Raw genomic sequence first — 23470 nt, forward strand, 5'->3', positions numbered from 1 at the left:
CAGGGACCGGCCCCCGCCCCACCAGCACTTCTGCTCCGGCCTCATTGCCAGGGGAGCGGGTGAGCAGCAGGCTGCTGCTCGGAGGGGGAGCCAGCAGCAGCCTGGTGTGAGGTAGGAAGGGGGACAGCGTCCCGGCCCATGCTCTGTGCTACAGGGGAGGGATGCAGCCGCAGCACCGCGGTGCCCAGCTGACCCACTCTGGGGCCTGGCTCCGGGCAGCCCAGGCCGTAGCTGTGGGCTGGAAGACTCGAGTGTGCCCGTGAGAATTGAGGCTCTCCCGGGGCACGCTCAGTGCCACCCCTCACTCTATGCAGCCAGGGCTCCCTGGGCCTGCTACCATCTTGTTCCTAGTCACTCCTGGCTGGCGGGGCTTGGGCAGGCCCAGGACAAGCGGATGGCATTTTACAACTGTAAGGAAGGCCTGGGAGAGACAAAGGAAAAGGGCAAACGTTTTGGCTTTTTAGAAAGTCAAGGAAATTTATTTCCTGAGGTCATGAGACAGGAAGTTGATTCCTAGCCACAGTAAAGGAGGTCTCCTAATGAAGGCTGGAGTGCCTGTAAGACATGCTCAAGGGACCAGATCACATCACCACTGCGGTAGCTGTGAAGCTCAGCAGATTTGAGTCACTCAGGACGCTGTTCCAAACAAGAAGCAGTGTGACTCAGAGTGGAAAGCTTGGGGATCCATCCATGGATAGCAGGGCCCAGACCCAGTGACAACAGACAAGTAGAAGGGGCTGGAGCACTCCATACCCCATTAGGAGACCTCGCAGGGCAATTTACGTGTTGTCCAGCCGCTGGGTCAAAATTCAAACGAAGTATTTGTGGCAGGTTAGTGTCGGGTCAGCTGGCTGGAGATGTTTCTGCTTCCAGGTCATTATCGTTTGGGGCCCCAGGGAAGAGTCTTGGGGGCCACTTGAGCCCCGAAGCTGGGGAAGTCTTCGGAACTGCTCATATCAGGGGCCTAGAGCAAAGGAGAGAGAAGGGACTGAGTTACACAGGCTGCCTGCAGATCCACACCGCTCAGACAGCTGTAGCATCACGTGCAAACACGACAGGGTGTGCTGAGCGGGGAGGGCAAGGGCTGCAGGGCCACAGCTGAGCCTCTAGGGGCTCAAGTCCGGACGGGGTGCAGAGAACAAGGACGGCAGGGTCGGTCGGACCCACGAGCGATGGCAGCTAGGGCTCTAGCGCAGGGTCACAAGCCCAGTTCATCCAGTCGGGTGACATGCTCAGGAAGCAGGTTCTCCTTCCTGGGGAGACCTGGCCCAGGCCCGCTACCCACACAGCCGCAGGGAGACACCAGCTGGGCTGCAAGTCCTTGCCACCCGACAGCCGTGGCTCAGGAGAGCCTTAGAACGCGGAGCTGCCACGTCCTCCTGCCGCCTGGCGCCACCTTGCCCCAGCTTCTCAGCTACCTGCTCCGGAGTCGCTGGCCGAGTCCCACAGCAGCCCAAGCGGCTGCCTCCCAACGCAGCCGGGCTGAGGAAGGGAGACTCACCAGGCCAGCTGCTCAGTTCACAGCCTCCGCAGGAGGAGTGTGTGTGTGTGTGTGTGTGTGGGGGGGGGGGGGGGGGGGGGGGGGGGGGGGGGGGACGGGACGGGACACGGACACGGACAACGACGACACACAACAGTGTCAGCAGAAAGATGGGCCCTTAACACACCATGCACCCACCCCGGGGCCCAGCACATGGAGCGGGGGTACCGGACATTCGCCAAGTACCAGGACAGGCCTGGACACGCGCAAGAGGGAAGGCCGAGTCTGGGAAACCGGCTGGCCACCTCTGGTAACGGCTGCTCCTGCCCATCCATGCCTGGGGCGTAAGCAGTGCTTAGCCTCGCCCGAGCGGTATCCACGGGCCACCGAGGGGCAGGCAGGAAGCGGGAGAGGGAGGAGCAGCCACCTCAAAGGCAGGCAACCGTCTGTCCTTCCAGTGATCCTCTTGGCGAGTCCACTTCTGTTGACAAAACCCTGTAGTCTAGACCCACCCTGAGGGGCACGGACGGGTCCCCGTTTAAGGTGCCCGTAGCCCGGGTGCATCTGAAATGGGGGCTAAGGGGGCCCTAAGGAACTGGGGGGGCACCGGCACTTGCCCACAGAGGTGCTGTGGGGGTGACCTAGAGGAGTGGCCAGACGGACCCCACAGGACCCTGGTCACCCCCCGTAGCCAGGGCCAGCGAGGGGCAGGCTCCCTGCAGGGGGCTCAGGGCCCATCCCAGCAGACACGGGGCTCAGCAGGGCTAGGGCCCCGGACACAGCCAAGGGGGGCCAGGTCCCTGCCCCAGCTGTGGAATTCCAGGTGGAGGGGCAGGCAGACCCCTCCTTCCAGACGCTGAGGGACCGGACTGGCCTCGGCACAGCTCAGCCCTGGCGGAGGGGGGAGTCCTGTATGGGGAATGGCTCCCCCAGGGAAGGGGGGGCGTGGTGGTTCCCCAGAAATATCGCCCCAGGCTGCTGCACCTGGCCCATGACGTCCCATTCACAGGGCACCGGGGGATCCAGCGCACCCGGCTGAGGCTGCTTCAGGCCTTTTACTGGCCGGGGATATTCGCGCCGTGCAGCGGCCCGGCCGGTCCTGCGACTCCTGCCAGGGGGCACGGACGGCCCGACACGGGGGGAAGCTGCCTTGAGGCGCCGGCCCACCATAGAGGAGCCGTTCCAGAAGGCAGCAATAGAGATACTGGGGCCTGTTGGCCAGGCCAGCCGGCCGGGGAAAACATACATCCTGGTGGATTTGGCTACCAACTCCCCGAGGCCATGGCTCGAGGCAGACCCAGTGGCAGACGTGCTGCTGGCCATTTTCAGCAGGGTGGGGTTCCCCCAGGAGGTCCTCACGGACCAGGGATCCAACTTCATGTGGGCCCCGCTCTGGTGCTTGTGGGAGACGCACGGGGTCCGGCTCCCCTGGGCCCCAGCGTAGGGCGCCTGGCCCAGCGGGCTGGTGGGGAGGTGCCAGGGACCCTGAAGCAGATGCTGGAGGCTTCACGCACTGGAATCCACAGGACTGGGACAAGTACCTGCCCCACCTGCCGTCTGCACACGGGGAGGCGCCCCGAGGGTCTGCCAGGTCCCCCCGACAGAGCCAGTGCAGAGGGGGAAGGACCCCCGGGCTTGCTGAGAGAGTTACGGGGGGGAGGCCTCCCGGGATGGAGAGTCGGGGGTGGAGGACGTCCTGGCTTTCCGGGAAAGGCTCGCTGAGCTCGTGGGCCCGGCCAGAGACCCTGGGCAGAGCCCGAGGGGAAGGGCTGGTCCGACTGCAGAGTGGGGGCCCGCGCCGGCCCCTCAAAGCCGTGAAGCAGCTGGACGGGGGAGCCGGCTCCTGCAGGGCAGCGTCATGGCCGGCCCAAGCACAGGGGAGCACCCACGCCACAGCCGCTGCTGTACCTGGTGGGGAGCCTGAACTTCCCCAGGCCACAGGCTGAGCGACCCTGCCCAGCTCGCTCAGAGCCGGGGGAGAGGTGTGACAGTGGGGGGAGGGGAGACCTGTCTGCTCTGCGCTGTGTGATCCCCACTGACTCCCCCACGGGGATGGGCCCAGACACCCAGGCCCAGCCTGGGCAGGGAACAAGGCTCTTCCCAGGGGGGAGACGGTCCCTGGCTGGGGGCAGAGCCTGGGGGCAGGGATGACATGGAGAGGGGACTAAGCCGGGAGTTGGGGGGCGATGCACCCGCCCCCAGGGGCCAGCCCCGACTCCTGTCCCGTCCCCGGAGAAGCAATAAGCCCCCGTTCTACTGGCTGGGAGTCTCGTGTTGCCGACGGGGGGGTAGGTCACGGGCCCCTCCCCCCAAGAGCCCCGGCGCGTAGCACTCGCCTTCTCGTTGTTGCCAGCGGCCCAGGGGGCGTCTCTCACCACGAAGCCCTTGGAGGGGGCCCGGGACTCCTCGTGCGCAGAGGGCTTCATGTACACCTGCATCGCCTCGTTGTCCACCACGTCGGCCAGCTGCAGGCAGCAGCACAGGGAGAGCGTCTCTCCGCGCCCCCCCCCCCAGCAGCCCGGGGAGAGCGTTTCTCCGCGCCCCCCCCAGCAGCCCGGGGAGAGCGTTTCTCCGCGCCCCCCCCGCAGCACAGGGAGAGCGTTTCTCCGCGCCCCCCCCGCAGCCCAGGGAGAGCGTTTCTCCGCGCCCCCCCCCAGCAGCCCAGGGAGAGCGTTTCTCCGCGCCCCCCCCCGCAGCACAGGGAGAGCGTTTCTCCGCGCCCCCCCCGCAGCACAGGGAGAGCGTTTCTCCGCGCCCCCCCCGCAGCACAGGGAGAGCGTTTCTCCGCGCCCCCCCCGCAGCACAGGGAGAGCGTTTCTCCGCGCTCCCCCCCCGCAGCACAGGGAGAGCGTTTCTCCGCGCTCCCCCCCCGCAGCACAGGGAGAGCGTTTCTCCGCGCCCCCCCCGCAGCACAGGGAGAGCGTTTCTCTGCGCCCCCCCCGCAGCACAGGGAGAGCGTTTCTCTGCGCCCCCCCCCGCAGCACAGGGAGAGCGTTTCTCTGCGCCCCCCCCGCAGCACAGGGAGAGCGTTTCTCTGCGCCCCCCCAGCAGCACACGGACTGCTGCCCCTTGCCCCCCCCCCCCCCCGCCTCCCCCCGGAGCGCTGGCTTCTAGGGGCAGCGCAGGCGCGGCCGACGTGGCCCAGGCGCCGAGGGGGGTTGGGAGGAGGAAGAGGCTGGTTCCCTCCCCCCGACCTGGCAGCAGGACGCTCGCTGGAGACCCCCCAGCACTGCGGAGGCTCAGGCCCGGCTCGCCACTGCCCAGGGCTACGTGGGCCGTCTGCCCCCACTCACATATTCCTCCTCCAAGTTCAGGATGTGGTCGATGGCTTCCTCCACGTTGTCGGGGAGCCCGCTCACCGTCACGCAGTTGGGGTCAGAGGCGCCGCTCTGGGGGAAGCGGATATCCACCTGCAACGCAAGGCAGAGCGGCCGTCTCCTCCGCGCCCAGGCAGCAAGCCTGGCCAGCCCCTCCCTCACCCCTCCCCTGCTCCCCACCCCGGCACTCAGCGGCTCCGGGAGACCGGACACGTCCCTCCTCGAGGCGCCGCAGCCCCGCCCCCGGCCAGCAGGGACACGGCTCAAAGGGACAGTGGGAGCCGCAGGGCTCGTTCTCGTCTCCGCCCGCCCCCGCCCCGGCATCGCTTCCCCGAGCCCAGAAAACCCCACGCCAGCGTCAGCCGGCACCCCCCCCGGGCCCGATCCCCAATCGACCCCTCGGGCCCAGAGCCCCCCCGCCCGCCCCGATCCCCAATCGACCCCTCGGGCCCAGAGCCCCCCCCCGCCCGCCCCCATTGGCCCCCTTGGTCCTAGCCCAGAGCCCCCCGCCCGCCCCGATCCCCACCGACCCCTCGGGCCCAGAGCCCCCCCCCGCCCGCCCCCATCCCCACCGACCCCCCGGGCCTAGAGCCCCCCCGGGCCTGATCCCCATCGGCCCCCTTGGTCCTAGCCCAGAGGCCCCTCGCCCCGATTTCAGGAGCCGTCACGGCCTCCCTGCGGCTTCTCTGCCAGTCTCCTGTGGGGCCCCCTGGCTGAAAAGTTCGCCCCTTCCTGATGTGGGGGCACCACCACCAGGACTCCAGCAGAGCCCGCTGGAGGGCTGCCGAGCCGGGGGGGAGCTACATGACGGCACTGGCTGCAAGCAGGGAGCCAGCGCCCAGCCCCTTGGGAAAGCCAGAGGGGCGAGGGGGGGCAGGGCCCCATGGAGGGGCAGTGCAAGATCAGGTCTTGCCCCCCCACCCCGGGAAGCTTCTGCGGCTCCTGGCTCCAGGGGAGCAGCTGGTAAAGCCCATGGGCTCAGGCTGGACGGGGAGGCGGCCAGGGCCCTGTGATGGGGATGGGAGGTGCCACAGGCCAGCCCTGCCGCCTGCGTGCATGAAGGAGCCGGGGCCCACCCCAGCCTTGCGTGCAGCCATGGAGCAGGCACAGGAAGGGTGCAAGGCCTGTGAGCAAGACAGGCGGGGGCCTCGTCTCCATCCCCCAACTCGTGGGCTCAGTCAGGCCTGCAGGGAGATGTCCTGAAACAGCAGCATCCAGGGTCTGTGCAGAGGCAGGAAGGACCAGGTCTGCCGTGGTCCAAGGCAGCCCAGCCATGGGGCAGCAGCCCCTGCAAGGGAGCTGACATCCCCCCCCCGGCCCACCTTGAACTCATCCATGATTCTGCGGATGGCTTTGCCCCGGGCGCCAATGATGCGGGCGTGGACACGATGGTCCAGCGTCACGTCCTCGGACACCATCTGCTCCAGCTCTCCCACGATCTTCATGATGGCGTCTCGGGCTGCCTCCGTGTTCCTCTCATAGCCAGTGATGGTGATCTGATCCTGGGACTGGGAGGCGGGAGGGGAGGAAGTTAGAGTGGGTCTGCTGGGGCCAAGCCCTGGCGGGAAGGCGGACCGGAGACACTGGGCTGGAAAGAGCCGCGTCACACGGGCCTGTGGGGCACGGCTCAGCACAGCCGTGCGACGCGTGCTCCGCTCAGAGCCCCGAGCCACGGCTCTGCCCCACGCTCACCTGGTTTTCGTCATCCTTATCTGGAAACTGGATGTTGACCTCATGCTCCGTGCGGATCTGGGTGATCACGGCCCCCTTCCTGCCAATGATTTTCGGGTGGTATTTGGGATCCACAGTGACGGTCAGCTTGAAGCTTCGCAAGGCCTGACGAGAAGGGGGAGCTGAGCGCTAGAGCAGCGGACAAGTAAATCCCTTCCTCCAGCTCCCTCTCTGGAGTGTTCCGGCTGCCCGGGGACACATTCTAGGGGATTTTTGGCTCCCCTGCGACGTGCCCCGGGCTGCCCCCCCAGCAGCTGCTCTGGGTGCCTCCATGTGAACACGTGACTGGCTGCAGAGTCCGAGGAGCAGGCCTGCCACTGGCCCATGCTCCTTCACCCAGAGCAGCGGAGCCAAGGGGGTCTCAGGACTGGGCTCAGGAGCACCCGTCACAGAGCAATGATTGGAACAACTGGGTGAAATCCTGGAGCCCCGGAAATCAACAGCAAAACGCCCCCGATAGCGTCAGGCTGCCCATATTCACAGCAGATCGCTCTGAGGTCAGAGGGGAGAGCTGGGACAAGCCGCTGGCCAGCCAGTTACCGTGCCCCTGGGTCCGTTTGCGTACGGGAGCGAGGGTAAAGACAGGGCAGCCCGATCGCCCTTCTCAGCCCCACTGCCCAGCTGGGCTCCGGAGCGCCTGCCTGCCCTGGCCTTTTACCAGATGGTTAGCAGCTGCTGGGCTTAGCGCGCAGGGAGCAGCTAGCTCAGCTGGGGCTGCCAGGTGAGGCGGAAGGAAACACGTCTCGGTGCGTCTGTTCCGTCTCTGGCCCCGACGGCGCTGCAGAGCCCAATGGGACAAGCTCCCAATTCCTCGCCAGCGTGGCCAACATCATGGTCTCGCCTGGAGCTGGCCAGGCTCGGCGGCCAATGGCAACGGCGGGGGATCCGAAGGGCTGATCCCGCCCGAGCGCGCCGCTGCCAGGCCAAGCACGCTGCTCACACGGGCACCTTCTGCCCTGGTGCCGCCAGATGCCTGTACAGGAAGCCAGACACCCAGGGCTGGGCAGGCTGTGGCAATGGGCTTACCCGATCTTCTTGCTCAGCCTGCAGCTCCTTCACTCTCTCCAGCAGCCCGGCCTTGGCACGGTCCAGGTTGGCAGCAAGCCCAGTGATACTGATGACATCGGACCGGAGCTCAGGGGCAGGGACTTGGATGTTCACCTAAACAACACGCCTCGGTCACTCGGGGCCAAGAGACCCACCCTGCAGCCAGTCCCCAGGCCGCGCCGCCCCGCCCCGCCGGCCGAGGTTGCAATGCCGCGGCTACCGCCAAGCCCCCAAAGCAAACCTCAGGGCATCACCGCCCAGTGCCTGGCTGTGCAGCTGCTTTGTGGCCACCAGAACAGGCAGGACCAGTCGGGGGCAAGACAAGTCCCCCAGTCCAGTTCCCTGCCTGAGCGCCGCTCTTCCCAGTTGCGTCAGAGAAGCCCTGCAACAGGCAGCTGTGGAGTAACCGGCTTCCCGGGAACCAGCCAGGAGGCTGCAGAAATCTGCTCCAGGTGGATCCCAAGCACATCTCATGGACTATGGGGCCAGAAGGGACCCTGGTGATTTAGCTGGACCTACCCCACCCCTGGCGCTCAGACCCAGAGCCCTGGGTGGAGTCACACCCCGGCTTAAAGGCTCCAAGTCACAATCCACCACGGACGCTAGTTTGAACCTGCAAGCGGCCCGTGCTGCAGGGGAGGCAAACCCACTTCCCTGGGACGCTGCCCATTGGAGCGGAGAAGAAACTGCCCGGACCCCACGCACGGGCAAGACCCGCCAGAAGACATCAGGGGCGTGTCTAACTCGGAGCCCGCCCACGCCGCTGTAGGAATCCCATCACCAGCCCTCCAGAGTCGGAGCCCAGTCTTGAAGCCAGTTCAGCTGCCCCCACCCCAGAGACTGGCCCAGAACGTCACTCCTCGCGGGAACCGCCCCCAAGTTGGAGCCTAAGCTTGACGACGGCCAAAGTAAGTGTCCAGTTGGACACAAGAATAAACGGGCATAAAGGAACTCCTCTCCCCCCTGGCATTTACCCCTCCGCTGCTCCTAGCCAGCGATCACCTCCTCCCTGGCACACGAAACTAGCCAACCCCTCCAGTCTTCTCCATGGCTCTCGCCACCCTGCGAGCCCTCCTCCGCACGGCCCCACTCTGAATCCATGTCAGACGGGGCAGACCTGGCCTGCCCGCGGCATCCCCACAGCTCACAGCTTCCCATCTCTCCTGGGGAGAGCACACGCAACAGTCCTAGGATGCAGCAGCCTTCCTCTGTGGATGGCTCAGGGTCGTTCTCCGACCAAGCAATCCGCCCAGGTCGCTCCTCCGTTGTCACTTACAACCGCTACGTCCCCCGGTCACAGCAAAAATCCTCGTCTGGCCCTAAGCGCATGGCCTTGCTCTTGGCGCTATGAAGGGTCATTCCCAAAGCCCCATCCCGATCGTGAGACGCATTCTGGCCTTTCACGGGACGATCCCTCCCAACTTTGGGTCACTTGCAAACGTGTGAGCGCGCTCCTGCTCTGCGCCAAGGCTAGTAAGAAAGTGGCCCAAGACCAATCCCAGCCTTAGCTCACCTTTCACTCCTCGTATCAACTCTTTACCCAGCCTCCTGTTCTCCAATGTCATCATTTCCCGTGTGGACTGTATCGAATGCCACAGTGACACAAGAACAGCCACACTGGGGCAGACCAACGGTCCATCTAGCCCAGGGTCCTGTCTGTGACAGTGGCCAATGCCAGATGCCCCAGAGGGAGGAACAACAGATAATCCTCGTATGATCCCTCTCCAGAGGAACAGAGGCTGGGGACACCATTCCTACCCATCCTGGATAGCAGCCATTGATGGACCTAACCTCCGTGACTCTTTTTTGAAACATCTTAAAATCCCAGTCTTCACCACATCCTCTGGCGAGGAGTTCCACAGGTTGACTGTGCGCTGAGTGAAGAAAAACTTCCTTTGGTTTGTTTTAAACCTGCTGCCTGTTCATTTCATTTGGTGGCCCCTAGTTCTTATGTTATGGGAACAAATAAATAACTTTTCCTTATTCACTTGGACCACACTAGTCATGATTTTAGACCTCTATCGTATCCCCCCTCAGTCTCCTCTTTTCTAAGCTGAGAAGTCCCAGTCTCTTTAATCTCTCTTCATATGGGACCCATTCCAAACCCCTCTTCATTTTTGTTGCCCTGCTCTGAACATTTCCCAATGCCAATACATCTTTGAGACCATCTTACATGCGGGTCCTTCCAGCGACTGCATTTCCTTCGTCTCAGAACTCCCGCATCAGGTCGGTGTGGGACGAGCTACGCCTCGTAGAACCAGGTTGTGTTTTAATCTAATTAACCTCCACCTCTATGTCCTCTTTCAAAACAGTCATTTTCCTGTGACCCTTTGGGAATCATTCGGAGCAGAGCCTGTTCCTCCCGCTCCCGGGGCACAGGGAGGGGGAGGAGGAACCAAATACTACCAGGCTCATGCTCTTATTGCGGCTTCCTAGTGGCCAAAGCCAACGCTGTCCAGGATGCGCCATGCCAGTGGCACACTAGAGACAGCTGGGGCCAGGGATCAGGTCCTTTTCCTGGCACTCCCCCAAGCAGCTTTGCCCACCACCGGATCTCTGGGATCCAGGGAAGGGAGGGAGACCAAACAGCTTACCTCAAACTCATCCATCATTTTGCGGATTCCACTTCCTTTCTGGCCAATGATGTAACGATGAAGGTCAAAGGGCACTTCCACCTCGGTGGTGACAGGAACCAGCGCCTGCACAGGGGAGGAAGAGCACCGAGTTTAGCCTGCGCGCACGCACACAGCGGAACGAATGGCTCCAAGCCTCTGAATGGCAGCCGGGCCGTGCTTTCGGTTAGCCACACCTGTCCTGAAAGGGAGGGAGATCTGGCACTTCCAAAAACTGCCATTCAATAGATCTGATCAAGAGATCATGAAGTCACTGGTTAGGAAAGAGCCCAGGGAGTCTTCATGGGTCGGTCAAGCAGCAAGCCTAGGACAGCAGCCGTGAATGCGGCGGGCACGAGGGAACACACTTTCAGATTGGACAACGGCACCTCCCTGGTGCCCACTTTTCACAGCCTCACTTCAAAACTACAGCGAAGGCGGACAAGGCCCGCGAACGTCACTCAAAGGGTGGAAAGACTCCGGCCTGGCTACCTTGAGCCAGCCTCACTGGGAAGCCTCTCTACTTACATTTTATTCCTGCCAAGGAAGTGCCCTGCTATTCCAGCGCCGCGCGCAGGACGCAGTCAGACAACGCAGCCTACGCGAACTCTTCCTGGCTGCCAGGAGCAGTCCCACAGTGCCCCCAGGGACAGTGCAATGGATACACGTGAGACGTGTCAATACTGAGCAAGCGCTTCAATCGGCAGGCGACAGGGCCTTAGCCAGAACTGCCCTGGCTGGAACAGGCCTGAAGGGACCGGTGCTGAGACGGACGATTGCTCTTGCATCGTGGGGAGGGGCAGAGCAGCCCTCTCCCCAACAAGCTCCCACCACTGCCTGGAGCCTTCAGCACCTACTAGGCTAGGCCCGTGCACAGCCGCCCTGCAAGGCGCCAGGCTAGAGAGGTCCAGGGCAAAAGTGCAGCAGAGGGGCCCCTCCTCTAGCTACAGCCTGTAGCTATGCCAGGTGTCACGTTGCTGAATTGGAGGGAAGCAGCCAGATCGCTGCTGCACCCCTAGGTGGGGGTGTTGGCCCCAGAAATTGGTGTGGGGGGAGCCACGTGGGGTATTGAATGGGAGATTATTGTTTGTTGATCTTCTGTACGCTATTTATGTGAGTGTATAATGTCTGTGTGTGTAGGTAGGAATCTGTAATCTGTGTGGAAGCTGAATATTTCTGTGAATGTGGTTAAGCATGGCTATGGACAGGCTGAGTAGCAAAGCCCTGTGGAACAATGGCTCTCAATAGGCTATGGACACACCCAAAGAATGGGATTTGTCACCTGAGGGCAGCCAGCAGGGAACATAGAGATTGGCCTCTGACCAGGTGACTTGCTGCAGACTAGAAGAGGCCAGGAAGGAGTATAAAGAGGCCATGTGGTCGATGCCATTTTGTTCTCAGCTCAGCACTTCATCCCAGAGGCAGCACTGCAGGGATTGAAGAGCCCGGAAGACCTGTGAACCCATCCTGATCGTAGGATGTGCAATAAGAACTTTTAAACCAGCAGCTGTACATCTCTGCTAGAGCCTGCATCGAGGACTGGGAGATTCGGTGCATGTAACGTACTGTACTTTAATAACCTTACTCTCAGGCTTTTCTTTCTTGTAATAATAAACCTTTAGATATAGATTCTAAAGGATTGGCCCAGCGTGATTTGTGGGTAAGATCCAGAGGGTAAATTGACCAGGGATCTGTGGCTGGTTTCTTGGAACCGGACAGAACTTGTTCGGGGTAGGTGGGATTGGGTGCTAGGACCCCCCACCTGTGTATGAGGCCCGGGGCCATCTGGGGCACGGATATTGCTGGGGTGTCAGAGGGGTTTTGCTCGGGAGGCTTCAGGCAGGCAGCTGAAGCGCTCTGTGGGACTGGTTTTTGGCCTGTGTGGAGAGGTCGCCAGTCAGGGGCTGTAAGGAGCCCCGGATTTGAGCAATTCGCCCTGAGCGGAAGCACTCAGCTGTGCCCAGATACGGCCCGGACCGTCACACCAGGCAAGCCCCACCTGACACTGGGGGAGCCCAGAGAATTGAGAGCGAGCCTCCTCCGCAGGGCCCACGCGCCGACAAGCCCCAGAAGCATCGCATACCTGCAGCGCCTCCTTAGCAGCCTCACACTTCTCTCTGCGGCCGGAGATGACGATGATGTCGCACTTCCTTGGGGAAGTGGGGTCCGCCTCCTTGGGGTCTTTGCCTTCCCCACTCTCCTCGCCGTTCTCCTGCACAGCTGGCTCCGTGGCAGGGGCTGAGCATGGAAAGACAGCGGGATCGTACCGGCAGGCACGGCGATCCGCCCAGCCCCTCCTCGCCCAGCAGGGCTCTGCAGCCCCCGGGGGAAGGGAGGGTTAGGAAGCGTTTCAGTGGCTACCCACTGGCCATGCCAACTCCGCCTTGCGCCATCCTGGCCTGCCCACGGGACACAGCCTCGCCCCCGCCCCTGCCCAGGAAGCCCCTCGGAGGCCCAGCCCCTCCTGCTTCTCTAGCAGCAGCAGCTTGCTGGGAGCGTCACACAGGCCAGCACGGCTGCCTGAGCACGGCTCCCTGCCGCTTCCCTTCCAGCCCATGCCACGCACATGGCCATGGGGGCGTGGGTAGGTGTGTGCACGCGCCGCTGCCTGAGCGGGGGGCACGCCAAGTGCATGCACTCGGGGGAGGGGGGGATTTCAGCACCGCTGCCTGAGCGGGGGGCGCGCCAAGTGCATGCGCTCGGGGGGGAGTGAGAAGGGGGCGCGGGGTCCAGCGCCACAGCCTGAGCAAGGGGAGCGCTAAGTGAATGCACGGGGGGGGGGGGGGTCAGCGCCACAGCCTGAGCAAGGGGAGCGCTAAGTGAATGCACAGGGGGGGGGGGGGGGGGTCAGCGCCACAGCCTGAGCAAGGGGGGCGCTAAGTGAATGCACGGGGGGGGGGGTCAGCGCCACAGCCTGAGCAAGGGGGGCGCTAAGTGAATGCACGGGGGGGGGGGGTCAGCGCCACAGCCTGAGCAAGGGGAGCGCTAAGTGAATGCACGGGGGGGGGTTCAGTGCTGCTGTCTAAGGAAGGGGAGCGCTAAGTGAATGCACGGGGGGGGGGTTCAGTGCTGCTGTCTAAGCAAGGGGAGCGCTAAGTGAATGCACGGGGGGGGGGGTCAGTGCTGCTGTCTAAGGAAGGGGAGCGCTAAGTGAATGCACGGGGGGGGGGGTTCAGTGCTGCTGTCTAAGCAAGGGGAGCGCTAAGTGAATGCACGGGGGGGGGGGGGTTCAGTGCTGCTGTCTAAGCAAGGGGAGCGCTAAGTGAATGCACGGGGGGGGGGGGTTCAGTGCTGCTGTCTAAGCAAGGGGAGCGCTAAGTGAATGCACAGGGGGGGGGGGGGGGGGTCAGCGCCACAGCCTGAGCAAGGGGAGCGCTAAGTGAATGCACGGGGGGGGGGGGTCAGCGCCACAGCCTGAGCAAGGGGAGCGCTAAGTGAATGCACGGGGGGGGGGGGGTCAGCGCCACAGCCTGAGCAAGGGGAGCGCTAAGTGAATGCACGGGGGGGGATTCAGTGCTGCTGTCTAAGCAAGGGGAGCGCTAAGTGAATGCACGGGGGGGGGGTTCAGTGCTGGTGTCTAAGGAAGGGGAGCGCTAAGTGAATGCACGGGGGGGTTCAGTGCTGCTGTCTAAGCAAGGGGAGCGCTAAGTGAATGCACGGGGGGGGGTTCAGTGCTGCTGTCTAAGCAAGGGGAGCGCTAAGTGAATGCACGGGGGGGGGTTCAGTGCTGCTGTCTAAGCAAGGGGAGCGCTAAGTGAATGCACGGGGGGGGGTCAGTGCTGCTGTCTAAGGAAGGGGAGCGCTAAGTGAATGCACGGGGGGGGGGTTCAGTGCTGCTGTCTAAGCAAGGGGAGCGCTAAGTGAATGCACGGGGGGGGGTCAGTGCTGCTGTCTAAGGAAGGGGAGCGCTAAGTGAATGCACGGGGGGGGGGGTTCAGTGCTGCTGTCTAAGCAAGGGGAGCGCTAAGTGAATGCACGGGGGGGGTTCAGTGCTGCTGTCTAAGCAAGGGGAGCGCTAAGTGAATGCACGGGGGGGGTTCAGTGCTGCTGTCTAAGCAAGGGGAGCGCTAAGTGAATGCACGGGGGGGGGTTCAGTGCTGCTGTCTAAGGAAGGGGAGCGCTAAGTGAATGCACGGGGGGGGGTTCAGTGCTGCTGTCTAAGCAAGGGGAGCGCTAAGTGAATGCACGGGGGGGGGGTTCAGTGCTGCTGTCTAAGCAAGGGGAGCGCTAAGTGAATGCACGGGGGGGGTTCAGTGCTGCTGTCTAAGCAAGGGGGGCGCTAAGTGAATGCACGGGGGGGGGTTCAGTGCTGCTGTCTAAGCAAGGGGAGCGCTAAGTGAATGCACGGGGGGGGGTTCAGTGCTGCTGTCTAAGCAAGGGGAGCGCTAAGTGAATGCACGGGGGGGGGGTTCAGTGCTGCTGTCTAAGCAAGGGGAGCGCTAAGTGAATGCACGGGGGGGGTTCAGTGCTGCTGTCTAAGCAAGGAGAGCGCTAAGTGAATGCACGGGTGGGGTTCAGTGCTGCTGTCTAAGCAAGGGGAGCGCTAAGTGAATGCACGGGGGGGGGTTCAGTGCTGCTGTCTAAGCAAGGGGAGCGCTAAGTGAATGCACGGGGGGGGTTCAGTGCTGCTGTCTAAGCAAGGGGAGCGCTAAGTGAATGCACGGGGGGGGTTCAGTGCTGCTGTCTAAGCAAGGGGAGCGCTAAGTGAATGCACGGGGGGGGGTCAGTGCTGCTGTCTAAGGAAGGGGAGCGCTAAGTGAATCCACGGGGGGGGGGTTCAGTGCTGCTGTCTAAGCAAGGGGAGCGCTAAGTGAATGCACGGGGGGGGGGTTCAGTGCTGCTGTCTAAGCAAGGGGAGCGCTAAGTGAATGCACGGGGGGGGGTTCAGTGCTGCTGTCTAAGGAAGGGGAGCACTAAGTGAATGCACGGGGGGGGGTCAGTGCTGCTGTCTAAGGAAGGGGAGCGCTAAGTGAATGCACGGGGGGGGGTTCAGTGCTGCTGTCTAAGCAAGGGGAGCGCTAAGTGAATGCACGGGGGGGGGTTCAGTGCTGCTGTCTAAGCAAGGGGAGCGCTAAGTGAATGCACGGGGGGGGGTTCAGTGCTGCTGTCTAAGCAAGGGGAGCGCCAAGTGAATGCACGGGGGGGGGTTCAGTGCTGCTGTCTAAGCAAGGGGAGCGCCAAGTGAATGCACGGGGGGGGGTTCAGTGCTGCTGTCTAAGCAAGGGGAGCGCTAAGTGAATGCACGGGGGGGGGGTTCAGTGCTGCTGTCTAAGCAAGGGGAGCGCTAAGTGAATGCACGGGGGGGGGGTTCAGTGCTGCTGTCTAAGCAAGGGGAGCGCTAAGTGAATGCACGGGGGGGGGTTCAGTGCTGCTGTCTAAGGAAGGGGAGCGCTAAGTGAATGCACGGGGGGGGGGTTCAGTGCTGCTGTCTAAGCAAGGGGAGCGCTAAGTGAATGCACGGGGGGGGTTCAGTGCTGCTGTCTAAGGAAGGGGAGCGCTAAGTGAATGCACGGGGGGGGGTTCAGTGCTGCTGTCTAAGCAAGGGGAGCGCTAAGTGAATGCACGGGGGGGGTTCAGTGCTGCTGTCTAAGCAAGGGGAGCGCTAAGTGAATGCACGGGGGGGGGGTTCAGTGCTGCTGTCTAAGCAAGGGGAGCGCTAAGTGAATGCACGGGGGGGGGGTTCAGTGCTGCTGTCTAAGGAAGGGGAGCGCTAAGTGAATGCACGGGGGGGGGGTTCAGTGCTGCTGTCTAAGGAAGGGGAGCGCTAAGTGAATGCACGGGGGGGGGGGTTCAGTGCTGCTGTCTAAGGAAGGGGAGCGCTAAGTGAATGCACGGGGGGGGTTCAGTGCTGCTGTCTAAGCAAGGGGAGCGCTAAGTGAATGCACGGGGGGGGGGTTCAGTGCTGCTGTCTAAGCAAGGGGAGCGCTAAGTGAATGCACGGGGGGGGGGTTCAGTGCTGCTGTCTAAGCAAGGGGAGCGCTAAGTGAATGCACGGGGGGGGGTTCAGTGCTGCTGTCTAAGCAAGGGGAGCGCTAAGTGAATGCACGGGGGGGGGGTTCAGTGCTGCTGTCTAAGCAAGGGGAGCGCTAAGTGAATGCACGGGGGGGGGGTTCAGTGCTGCTGTCTAAGCAAGGGGAGCGCTAAGTGAATGCACGGGGGGGGGGTTCAGTGCTGCTGTCTAAGCAAGGGGAGCGCTAAGTGAATGCACGGGGGGGGGTTCAGTGCTGCTGTCTAAGCAAGGGGAGCGCTAAGTGAATGCACGGGGGGGGTTCAGTGCTGCTGTCTAAGCAAGGGGAGCGCTAAGTGAATGCACGGGGGGGGGTTCAGTGCTGCTGTCTAAGGAAGGGGAGCGCTAAGTGAATGCACGGGGGGGGTTCAGTGCTGCTGTCTAAGCAAGGGGAGCGCTAAGTGAATGCACGGGGGGGGGTTCAGTGCTGCTGTCTAAGCAAGGGGAGCGCTAAGTGAATGCACGGGGGGGAGGGGTTCAGTGCTGCTGTCTAAGGAAGGGGAGCGCTAAGTGAATGCACGGGGGGGGGTTCAGTGCTGCTGTCTAAGCAAGGGGAGCGCTAAGTGAATGCACGGGGGGGGGGTTCAGTGCTGCTGTCTAAGCAAGGGGAGCGCTAAGTGAATGCACGGGGGGGGGTTCAGTGCTGCTGTCTAAGCAAGGGGAGCGCTAAGTGAATGCACGGGGGGGGGTTCAGTGCTGCTGTCTAAGCAAGGGGAGCGCTAAGTGAATGCACGGGGGGGGGTTCAGTGCTGCTGTCTAAGCAAGGGGAGCGCTAAGTGAATGCACGGGGGGGGGGTTCAGTGCTGCTGTCTAAGCAAGGGGAGCGCTAAGTGAATGCACGGGGGGGGTTCAGTGCTGCTGTCTAAGCAAGGGGAGCGCTAAGTGAATGCACGGGGGGGGGTTCAGTGCTGCTGTCTAAGGAAGGGGAGCGCTAAGTGAATGCACGGGGGGGGGGTTCAGTGCTGCTGTCTAAGGAAGGGGAGCGCCAAGTGAATGCACGGGGTGGGGTCAGTGCTGCTGTCTAAGGAAGGGGAGCGCTAAGTGAATGCACGGGGGGGGGGTTCAGTGCTGCTGTCTAAGCAAGGGGAGCGCTAAGTGAATGCACGGGGGGGGGTTCAGTGCTGCTGTCTAAGGAAGGGGAGCACTAAGTGAATGCACGGGGGGGGGGGTTCAGTGCTGCTGTCTAAGCAAGGGGAGCGCCAAGTGAATGCACGGGGTGGGGTCAGTGCTGCTGTCTAAGGAAGGGGGGCGCTAAGTGAATGCACGGGGGGGGGGTTCAGTGCTGCTGTCTAAGCAAGGGGAGCGCTAAGTGAATGCACGGGGGGGGGGGTTCAGTGCTGCTGTCTAAGCAAGGGGAGCGCTAAGTGAATGCACAGGGGGGGGTTCAGTGCTGCTGTCTAAGGAAGGGGAGCGCTAAGTGAATGCACGGGGGGGGGGTTCAGTGCTGCTGTCTAAGCAAGGGGAGCGCTAAGTGAATGCACGGGGGGGGGGGTTCAGTGCTGCTGTCTAAGCAAGGGGAGCGCTAAGTGAATGCACAGGGGGGGGTTCAGTGCTGCTGTCTAAGGAAGGGGAGCGCTAAGTGAATGCACGGGGGGGGGGTTCAGTGCTGCTGTCTAAGCAAGGGGAGCGCTAAGTGAATGCACGGGGGGGGTTCAGTGCTGCTGTCTAAGCAAGGGGAGCGCTAAGTGAATGCACGGGGGGGGGTTCAGTGCTGCTGTCTAAGGAAGGGGAGCGCTAAGTGAATGCACGGGGGGGGTTCAGTGCTGCTGTCTAAGAAAGGGGAGCGCTAAGTGAATGCACGGGGGGGGGGTTCAGTGCTGCTGTCTAAGGAAGGGGAGCGCCAAGTGAATGCACGGGGGGGGGTTCAGTGCTGCTGTCTAAGCAAGGGGAGCGCTAAGTGAATGCACGGGGGGGGTTCAGTGCTGCTGTCTAAGAAAGGGGAGCGCTAAGTGAATGCACGGGGGGGGGTTCAGTGCTGCTGTCTAAGGAAGGGGAGCGCCAAGTGAATGCACGGGGGGGGGGTCAGTGCTGCTGTCTAAGGAAGGGGAGCGCTAAGTGAATGCACGGGGGGGGGTTCAGTGCTGCTGTCTAAGCAAGGGGAGCGCTAAGTGAATGCACGGGGGGGGGTTCAGTGCTGCTGTCTAAGGAAGGGGAGCACTAAGTGAATGCACGGGGGGGGGGTTCAGTGCTGCTGTCTAAGCAAGGGGAGCGCCAAGTGAATGCACGGGGTGGGGTCAGTGCTGCTGTCTAAGGAAGGGGGGCGCTAAGTGAATGCACGGGGGGGGGGTTCAGTGCTGCTGTCTAAGCAAGGGGAGCGCTAAGTGAATGCACGGGGGGGGGGGTTCAGTGCTGCTGTCTAAGCAAGGGGAGCGCTAAGTGAATGCACGGGGGGGGGTTCAGTGCTGCTGTCTAAGGAAGGGGAGCGCTAAGTGAATGCACGGGGGGGGGGTTCAGTGCTGCTGTCTAAGCAAGGGGAGCGCTAAGTGAATGCACGGGGGGGGGGTTCAGTGCTGCTGTCTAAGGAAGGGGAGCGCTAAGTGAATGCACGGGGGGGGTTCAGTGCTGCTGTCTAAGCAAGGGGAGCGCTAAGTGAATGCACGGGGGGGGGTTCAGTGCTGCTGTCTAAGCAAGGGGAGCGCTAAGTGAATGCACGGGGGGGGGGGGTTCAGTGCTGCTGTCTAAGCAAGGGGGGCGCTAAGTGAATGCACGGGGGGGGGGTTCAGTGCTGCTGTCTAAGCAAGGGGAGCGCTAAGTGAATGCACGGGGGGGGGTTCAGTGCTGCTGTCTAAGCAAGGGGAGCGCTAAGTGAATGCACGGGGGGGGGTTCAGTGCTGCTGTCTAAGGAAGGGGAGCGCTAAGTGAATGCACGGGGGGGGGTTCAGTGCTGCTGTCTAAGCAAGGGGAGCGCTAAGTGAATGCACGGGGGGGAGGGGTTCAGTGCTGCTGTCTAAGCAAGGGGAGCGCTAAGTGAATGCACGGGGGGGGGGTTCAGTGCTGCTGTCTAAGCAAGGGGAGCGCTAAGTGAATGCACGGGGGGGGGTTCAGTGCTGCTGTCTAAGCAAGGGGAGCGCTAAGTGAATGCATGGGGGGGGGGTTCAGTGCTGCTGTCTAAGCAAGGGGAGCGCTAAGTGAATGCACGGGGGGGAGGGGTTCAGTGCTGCTGTCTAAGCAAGGGGAGCGCTAAGTGAATGCACGGGGGGGAGGGGTTCAGTGCTGCTGTCTAAGCAAGGGGAGCGCTAAGTGAATGCACGGGGGGGGGGTTCAGTGCTGCTGTCTAAGCAAGGGGAGCGCTAAGTGAATGCACGGGGGGGGGTTCAGTGCTGCTGTCTAAGCAAGGGGAGCGCTAAGTGAATGCACGGGGGGGGGTTCAGTGCTGCTGTCTAAGGAAGGGGAGCGCTAAGTGAATGCACGGGGGGGGTTCAGTGCTGCTGTCTAAGCAAGGGGAGCGCTAAGTGAATGCACGGGGGGGGTTCAGTGCTGCTGTCTAAGGAAGGGGAGCGCTAAGTGAATGCACGGGGGGGGTTCAGTGCTGCTGTCTAAGCAAGGGGAGCGCTAAGTGAATGCACGGGGGGGGGGGTTCAGTGCTGCTGTCTAAGCAAGGGGAGCGCTAAGTGAATGCACGGGGGGGGGGTTCAGTGCTGCTGTCTAAGCAAGGGGAGCGCTAAGTGAATGCACGGGGGGGGGTTCAGTGCTGCTGTCTAAGCAAGGGGAGCGCTAAGTGAATGCACGGGGGGGGGTTCAGTGCTGCTGTCTAAGCAAGGGGAGCGCTAAGTGAATGCACGGGGGGGGGGTTCAGTGCTGCTGTCTAAGGAAGGGGGGCGCTAAGTGAATGCACGGGGGGGGGGTTCAGTGCTGCTGTCTAAGCAAGGGGAGCGCTAAGTGAATGCACGGGGGGGGGTTCAGTGCTGCTGTCTAAGCAAGGGGAGCGCTAAGTGAATGCACGGGGGGGGGTTCAGTGCTGCTGTCTAAGCAAGGGGAGCGCTAAGTGAATGCACGGGGGGGGGGTTCAGTGCTGCTGTCTAAGCAAGGGGAGCGCTAAGTGAATGCACGGGGGGGGTTCAGTGCTGCTGTCTAAGCAAGGGGAGCGCTAAGTGAATGCACGGGGGGGGGTTCAGTGCTGCTGTCTAAGCAAGGGGAGCGCTAAGTGAATGCACGGGGGGGGGGGTTCAGTGCTGCTGTCTAAGCAAGGGGAGCGCTAAGTGAATGCACGGGGGGGGGTTCAGTGCTGCTGTCTAAGGAAGGGGAGCGCTAAGTGAATGCACGGGGGGGGGTTCAGTGCTGCTGTCTAAGGAAGGGGAGCGCTAAGTGAATGCACGGGGGGGGGTTCAGTGCTGCTGTCTAAGGAAGGGGAGCGCTAAGTGAATGCACGGGGGGGGGTCAGTGCTGCTGTCTAAGCAAGGGGAGCGCTAAGTGAATGCACGGGGGGGGGTTCAGTGCTGCTGTCTAAGCAAGGGGAGCGCTAAGTGAATGCACGGGGGGGGGTTCAGTGCTGCTGTCTAAGCAAGGGGAGCGCTAAGTGAATGCACGGGGGGGGGTTCAGTGCTGCTGTCTAAGCAAGGGGAGCGCTAAGTGAATGCACGGGGGGGGGTTCAGTGCTGCTGTCTAAGGAAGGGGAGCGCTAAGTGAATGCACGGGGGGGGGTTCAGTGCTGCTGTCTAAGCAAGGGGAGCGCTAAGTGAATGCACGGGGGGGGGTTCAGTGCTGCTGTCTAAGCAAGGGGAGCGCTAAGTGAATGCACGGGGGGGGGTTCAGTGCTGCTGTCTAAGGAAGGGGAGCGCTAAGTGAATGCACGGGGGGGGGTTCAGTGCTGCTGTCTAAGCAAGGGGAGCGCTAAGTGAATGCACGGGGGGGGGTCAGTGCTGCTGTCTAAGCAAGGGGAGCGCTAAGTGAATGCACGGGGGGGGGTTCAGTGCTGCTGTCTAAGCAAGGGGAGCGCTAAGTGAATGCACGGGGGGGGGTCAGTGCTGCTGTCTAAGCAAGGGGGGCGCTAAGTGAATGCACGGGGGGGGGTCAGTGCTGCTGTCTAAGCAAGGGGGGCGCTAAGTGAATGCACGGGGGGGGGTTCAGTGCTGCTGTCTAAGCAAGGGGGGCGCTAAGTGAATGCACGGGGGGGGGTTCAGTGCTGCTGTCTAAGCAAGGGGAGCCCCAAGCACATGCCCGGGCGACGGAGGGGCTTGTGCTAGGACAAGGCTGGAGCAGAGCCCCATGTCCGCGCAGCCTGGTGCCTTGAGTTTAAGGGACTCGAAGCGCCAGCCGTGCGCGCCAGGGCCCGTCCTGCGCGGAGCCCTGCCCTGTGGCGTTTGCTCCATTAGGAGAAGCCGAGGGGCGTGTCCACCCCCCAAGAACAAAGCCAGCCAGGGACCCGCCGTGCCGGTGAGAAAGCCCAGCCCTTCAACACGTGCCCCTGAGGCAGGGCAGCCAGGCACAGGGAGCCCTGCCAGGGGCTTTAGCGCCCCCCCCAGCCAGCCCTCTCCAGTCAGGGGGGCTGGGCTGAGGGGTGAGGAGAGGAGATGCGCGGAGAAGTTCACCCTCCAAGGAGAGTTTAACACGGTCGAGAGCCAATGTTTGTAGCCCCTCGGCTGCGGGCTGCTGCACCCCACAGCTCTGCCATGCAGGCTCCCCTCCTCCTGAAGGAAGGAGCCCAAGGAGACAAGCCGAAGGGCAGTTCTAGTCCGACTGAGAGGAGACCCCATCCTGGTGACCCATTTTAGGAGGGGTTTGGAGGGGGCGGGGGGGGGGGAGACCCCATCCTGGTGACCCATTTTAGGAGGGGTTTGGAGGGGGCGGGGGGGGGGAGACCCCATCCTGGTGACCCATTTTAGGAGGGGTTTGGAGGGGGCGGGGGGGGGGAGACCCCATCCTGGTGACCCATTTTAGGAGGGGTTTGGAGGGGGCGGGGGGGGGGAGACCCCATCCTGGTGACCCATTTTAGGAGGGGTTTGGAGGGGGCGGGGGGGGGAGACCCCATCCTGGTGACCCATTTTAGGAGGGGTTTGGAGGGGGCGGGGGGGGGAGACCCCATCCTGGTGACCCATTTTAGGAGGGGTTTGGAGGGGGTGGGGGGGGAGACCCCATCCTGGTGACCCATTTTAGGAGGGGTTTGGAGGGGGCGGGGGGGGGAGACCCCATCCTGGTGACCCATTTTAGGAGGGGTTTGGAGGGGGGGGGGGGGGAGACCCCATCCTGGTGACCCATTTTAGGAGGGGTTTGGAGGGGGCGGGGGGGGGGAGACCCCATCCTGGTGACCCATTTTAGGAGGGGTTTGGAGGGGGCGGGGGGGGGGAGACCCCATCCTGGTGACCCATTTTAGGAGGGGTTTGGAGGGGGCGGGGGGGGGAGACCCCATCCTGGTGACCCATTTTAGGAGGGGTTTGGAGGGGGTGGGGGGGAGACCCCATCCTGGTGACCCATTTTAGGAGGGGTTTGGAGGGGGTGGGGGGGGAGACCCCATCCTGGTGACCCATTTTAGGAGGGGTTTGGAGGGGGTGGGGGGGGAGACCCCATCCTGGTGACCCATTTTAGGAGGGGTTTGGAGGGGGCGGGGGGGGGAGACCCCATCCTGGTGACCCATTTTAGGAGGGGTTTGGAGGGGGCGGGGGGGAAGACCCCATCCTGGTGACCCATTTTAGGAGGGGTTTGGAGGGGGCGGGGGGGGAGACCCCATCCTGGTGACCCATTTTAGGAGGGGTTTGGAGGGGGCGGGGGGGAAGACCCCATCCTGGTGACCCATTTTGGGGGGGGGGAGAACTGGACAGCTCAAAGCACCCGTGTCCACTGGCAAGGCTGCCCCCCCGCCCACATGGCCCCTCTGCAGGGAAAGGCTTGAATGCAGAGCTGGGGCACCCGAAGCAGCTCTCAGAGCGTCGTACCTGGGTTCTCCTCCCTGTCGGGGAATTTGATCTGCACACCATAGTCACGAGTGATCTGCTGAATTCGGGAACCTTTGGGGCCCATGATAGAGCGGTGAAACTTCTGGGGGATGGTGCACTCGACTGTCACCTGAGCTTCCTGCAGGTGTGACGGAGAAAGCAGGGGTCTTAGATGGCACCTACTGTCACACCCTCCCTCCCACTCCAGCCAGTGTGGCGTTCAGACTCCCCACGGCATGCCCAGAGCCACAGGTAGAAACGGAGCAGGGTGGAGGCAAAGGGCGAGACAGAGGAACAAGACTGTCGGTACATTCCAGAATCTCTCCTGCCGCCAAGCGAAAGGCAGCCTGGCCTCCAAAGGCTGCCCCCCTCCCCCAGCTAAGGGCCACAGCTCCCTCCCCACATGC

The 23470-nt window shown here is 62.7% G+C and overlaps 1 protein-coding gene across 2 annotated transcripts in view; it reads right to left on the bottom strand.

The window, feature by feature from the left end:
* Window positions 1–450: 450 nt before the first annotated feature.
* The window catches only part of HDLBP (high density lipoprotein binding protein), a 72713-nt gene continuing 49693 nt past the window's right edge, over window positions 451–23470 (bottom strand). For both annotated transcript variants that reach the window (XM_075937152.1, XM_075937153.1), the window contains exons 20-28: window positions 23064–23202; window positions 12271–12425; window positions 10170–10274; window positions 7555–7689; window positions 6490–6633; window positions 6120–6305; window positions 4774–4890; window positions 3817–3945; window positions 451–964 (exon numbers count right to left, since the gene is read on the bottom strand). In XM_075937152.1, the coding sequence (XP_075793267.1) occupies window positions 878–964; window positions 3817–3945; window positions 4774–4890; window positions 6120–6305; window positions 6490–6633; window positions 7555–7689; window positions 10170–10274; window positions 12271–12425; window positions 23064–23202 (1197 nt within the window). In that variant the 3' untranslated portion in view covers window positions 451–877. The remainder of the gene's footprint in view (window positions 965–3816; window positions 3946–4773; window positions 4891–6119; window positions 6306–6489; window positions 6634–7554; window positions 7690–10169; window positions 10275–12270; window positions 12426–23063; window positions 23203–23470) is intronic.

The sequence above is a fragment of the Pelodiscus sinensis genome, chromosome 10 (genome assembly GCF_049634645.1).
Source record: "Pelodiscus sinensis isolate JC-2024 chromosome 10, ASM4963464v1, whole genome shotgun sequence".
Classification (NCBI taxonomy): domain Eukaryota; kingdom Metazoa; phylum Chordata; order Testudines; family Trionychidae; genus Pelodiscus; species Pelodiscus sinensis.